At 33.4% G+C, this 4850-nt stretch overlaps 1 protein-coding gene across 1 annotated transcript; it reads left to right on the top strand.

Annotated features, from left to right (window-relative positions):
* Nucleotides 1–1068: 1068 nt before the first annotated feature.
* On the top strand, nt 1069–4623 carry LOC137407150 (snaclec botrocetin subunit beta-like). The gene is made up of 3 exons (XM_068093752.1): nt 1069–1189; nt 2413–2613; nt 4394–4623. The coding sequence occupies exons 1-3, from the start codon at nt 1069–1071 to the stop codon at nt 4621–4623; spliced, it is 552 nt and encodes a 183-aa protein (XP_067949853.1).
* The last annotated feature ends 227 nt before the right edge of the window (nt 4624–4850 follow it).

Raw genomic sequence — 4850 nt, 5'->3', positions numbered from 1 at the left:
TAGATTAGATGCGTTGAACTTGCCTGTCACTTACGTACTTATGTCTGACGTCAGGCCATTTGGGACCGACTCTGTTGTTCTTAACTAGAATTTTAACTTGACCGCAATACATAAAAAACAAAGAAAATTAATTTTGTTCTCAAATCAATCCATAATGCTAGAAACATTTTTTGGCAACACACGAGATAACCGCAGGTATTACTTTCCATGGTTGTACATGTACATGTATTACTATCTTTTGGGTTGGAACAATAACATCACTATAATGTTGACAGCCATTCAGCTGACATTGGCTTTCTGCGCAGTGGTAAGTATAATAAAGATACACATGGAATTTCAGAGGCTCAGCTGTTAAACTAATCTATAATTATGTGATAAAAAAAGAGTTTCCTATGATAAAAAATTGAAACTTTCTAAGAGTTTGTGAAATTATGTGAGTAAAACTATGGGAAAATTTTGAAAAAGTTAAGATGATTGCATGTAAGTTAAATGAACTGCTAAATAAAAATTACATGTAATGTACTATTAATATTGGTTTAACATTGTTTATGGTTACATAGACTCAAATAAGTCTTAACACATCTACCTGTATGTGCATGCCATGTTTGAGTATTTATAGCCTACCGTTATAAAATTGTGCGCACATTCACTTGAGTGATTCTCAATTTCTGCCGATATATCTAGATTTTTCTGCAACATATTTTAATATTATTAATTATTTATATTTTTCAGCTTAGCAATTTTAACAGCAGTTTTTCCAAAGATAATTCCTTATTATTGGTTATATTTTTATATTGTTGAGATCCCCGATTACATCTGATAATATTTATTCTTAGCTTTAAACGCCTGCCTTTAAAACTAATTGCCGAAATCAAATAAATGCATGCTTTGTCTCAAGTGTATCTGTGAGCAATAACATGTTATTGTGGAGATGAGTATAATATTATAAAAATTTTTTAGGCAGTATGTGCTACTTCGAGGCAAGCGACTTTTTCAAAAACGGATTTGTGTCTAGACGAAGTGACAAAGACCACTCAACACGATATACGGATAAAAATAGAATGTATGATGATGTGCCTTGCCAACTATAAAACGTGTAGAGCTGTAGCATTTGATTCTGAACTTGGATACTGCTACATGGCAAAGTATCTCGGAGAAAACTGCACAACCAACCTAGAGATCTACCACAGTAAGTTCAGCTATTGGTACATTTTACTCATCTTATATTAAGTTGGTGAAAGTTAATTTTGTTAAAGATAAACTTACACAAACCTTAGTAGACTTTATCAAAAGTTATCAGTATTTTCTATCATTTACGATTTATTTTATATTTGAGGTGATCTGAATGCCGGAATGTTTTATGATTAAAATTGACAAAACTTGGACCCATTAGAATGCACAGAAGAAAAATACATACCAAAATAGTTACTAATAGTTATTATTATTACTATTGATGCTATAATTCCTATATGCATGTGTGTACATGCAAGGGCATAGAATGTTTCATGAAATATATGAAAACACTATGCGTTTCATATTTTATCAGCTGATTCCATCTAAGCTTTACACATATACTCTAAGCTTCCTGCAAAGTCAGTAAAATATTTTGTTTCAAAATTTCATCTGCTAATTGAAAGCTAGCCCATTAAACGCCCTCCTGTGCGCTATTTGACAAAAACGAAATAAATCATGACTAACGCTGCATAGGCTTACTACCAATAAAGATATTACCAGCTATTTGTGTATATAAACATAATCTTGAGGTTATTTCTCAAATTTTGTTTAGCTAGCAATGTGGTTGTCTGACGATAAACTATTTCTGGCTGTTAAAGGTGAACTTACACTAATCTTAGTAGATTTTATTACAAAGTATTAGTATTTTTTATTATTTATAATCGTTTTTGATTTGTGAGGTGATCGGACTGTCAGCGTATTTTTAGATTACAAGACAAACGCTAGAACAAACGCTTAAAAAAAAATAAATGCAAAATGATATCACTAAATAATATCGTTGCTATAGCTGATGTCGGCTATTGCATTCAAGCTTAACTGTTATGCCCCTCTATTCTGTCGGTGCCTTTGCGATTATAGGAATCATATTTGAACTTTCAATTAGTCGGAGTGCTTCAACCGAGATCAAATTGTTTGATTTTAATAATGAAACATCCTGGCAATCAGATCATCTCAAACATAAAAAATAATCATAAATGATAGAGAAGTACCGACACCTTCCGATGAAATCTACAAATACTTTGTGTAAATTCATCTATTTACTGTACAATAACAAGTTCTTTTATGATTATGCTCATATAAAAATAAATTTTCATGACCTCAGAAACATATCTGTGTTCGCTAGCTTAAAGGAATTCATGAACATGTACTAGGTAATGTTTACAATGTGAATCTTTACAGCTGAGTTAACCTGCGCTGATCCATACACTTACAACCCCATATCTAAGACATGCTTTCGTCTCAGTGAGACAGCTCTAAACTGGGACAACGCAGATGCTTACTGCAGAGCTAATGGAGAGTACCTGGTCACCTTTGCTACAACAGAAGCCTCAGAATGGCTGAGAGCTAAAGTTAAAGCAGACCTTTACCCTTCCAACGCAGGTAGATCTCTCTATTCCTGTCGGTCACTTGTCAAATATATCATTTAATCTGGTTTCCAAAATATGTAGATGTATATACTTTGGAAAATAGGTTTCAAAGTACATGTATATAGAAACAATAGTTAGTCTGGTGTCTCAATAGCAACCAATACAACACATTAGGTGTTGTTATGTAGCTATTGACACTTATTGATCTGGTGGTAACCTATACTGTAATAAAAGCTGGAGCGACACTAAAGGCTTTAGAAAAAAGAGTGCATCACATGAGAATTTTTTGTAATTGGTTTTATTTCATTGAAAAGGTACCTAGCAGTGAAGTAAAAAGTTAGCACAATGAGGAGCCACGTGTGCATAAGTTTAGTTATTCATGGCACAGGACCCTGGTTAACAGTTACATTATTAAGTTATTTGGAGAAGAAAAAATGCACAATGACTGTTCAAGTGAATCAAGGGTGTGTTGTTTGAGACTTGATTTGAACTTATTAAAAGTGCTTATTTGTCGGAGGTTAGTTGAGAAAGAGTCCCATACGGGCAACGCCTGAGACATGATCCGTCAATGAACAGGTGTTAAAAGAGAAGGTGGCAGCGTTAGAGCCATTCAGGAATGACGTGTGTTATATGTAACCGACGGATAGATGTATTTAAAAGTATGGAGAGCTAAGAGATAAATATGAAGTTTTCAAACTGTATGAATAGGTAGAATTCTAAATTTCTCAAATAGCTGATGGAAAATTAATTGAACCAGATATTCAGATTCTCAGCCAAGAACGTTACCATCTGCATCACTCAACCCCATTACCACATATACTGTAAGAATAGTTGTTTGCATAGCTATTACACATGATGATGCTCTCACTGCGCATGAGCCTGCCAGAGCTTTAGTAATATTATATTTGTGCTGCAGGCCTTGAGCTTTTCTACCAAAAAACAGTCACTTCTACATTTAGATGTTAGTGCTCCTCTTTTCTTCTAAGTATAATTCCATGTAAAAAATTTATCTTGATGCAGATACAGATAAATAAATAAAAATATAAGTTTAACATGAGCTTGCTGAATCCACATACATTTTAGCCAATAAACGTGAAAGCAGGTTTCATTAAAACATTTAAAAGGAACAAAAAAATTGGACTGTTAGGAGTGATCGACAGTTAATAGAATATTTTTCTAAAATTTTTTCAGGATTTTTAAAAATAAATATTGTGAAAACACTTCTCTATGTAAAGCGTTTTTAAATTTAGTCAATATAATTATTAAAAATAATATGTTGTTCATAAGAGTTTAGTATTACTTATCTTTATTAAATTAGGTTTTGTGTTTATCTGTCTGTCAGTCAATCCAAAGCAATAGGCAGATGTTGGTAAAAAAGGTTGCTTCGTACTAGCTGTGAACTTGGATATTTGGCTTAGCAACTACCATCTGTGCCAAACAACTAACTTTCTGCATTGCAGAATAATCTTGTTTGTATTTATTCTTTATGTTTTATTGACACTCTTGACAAAATTTCACAGCAAACTGGAGTGCGGGAGAACTTGTTTTATGAAGAACCCGCCAAGTCATAAATATTATCGATAGCATTCCAATGTCATCGTAAATAATGACAATTTCTCAGCACACCGACTCTATAACTCCCTTAATCAAAAATAAGACGACAGCTGAAACTTTGTAAATAATGACTTTTATTACCGCTTGCTATAATGAATTATGGTGTAGTGAAAAGAACAGTTCTTTGAGCAAAAGATAAAAAACTAACTTCTAAAATGTGACTACATTGCCTTTTTCAGGCTGGGAGGGATATCCCACCATTGGTGGCCGGAAATATTTAACTGAGTTTGAATGGAAAGGAATAGTAACGGGAGTCATTCCTGAAAACGGTCAACCTAACTCTGACTGGGATGTCAATGAGCCAGCACACAGTGACTCTCTGAAATGTGTGTGCATTCAGGGTACAGGAGGAGGCTGGCATGACATGCCTTGCAGCATGGTCAAACGATTCATTTGTGAATACAATTAATTGACATTGGAGTTACATGAATATTTATTGAACTACATATATATGAACTGTATATATTGAACATTATACGCAACTGTTTTAGATACTGTAAACATAAAATAAATTGTTTAGTAACTCAGTGCACCGGACATCATCAGCACTATTAGCATTTTCAATAATACATTACTATTAGCATTATGTTTGCATTAATACATAACCGACAAGACTAAGGCAGTACCAAAATCACA

The sequence above is a fragment of the Watersipora subatra genome, chromosome 10 (genome assembly GCF_963576615.1).
Source record: "Watersipora subatra chromosome 10, tzWatSuba1.1, whole genome shotgun sequence".
Lineage (NCBI taxonomy): Eukaryota > Metazoa > Bryozoa > Gymnolaemata > Cheilostomatida > Watersiporidae > Watersipora > Watersipora subatra.
The sequence above is the reverse complement of the archived record's forward strand: the minus strand, read 5'-3'. Positions and strand labels throughout refer to the sequence as shown.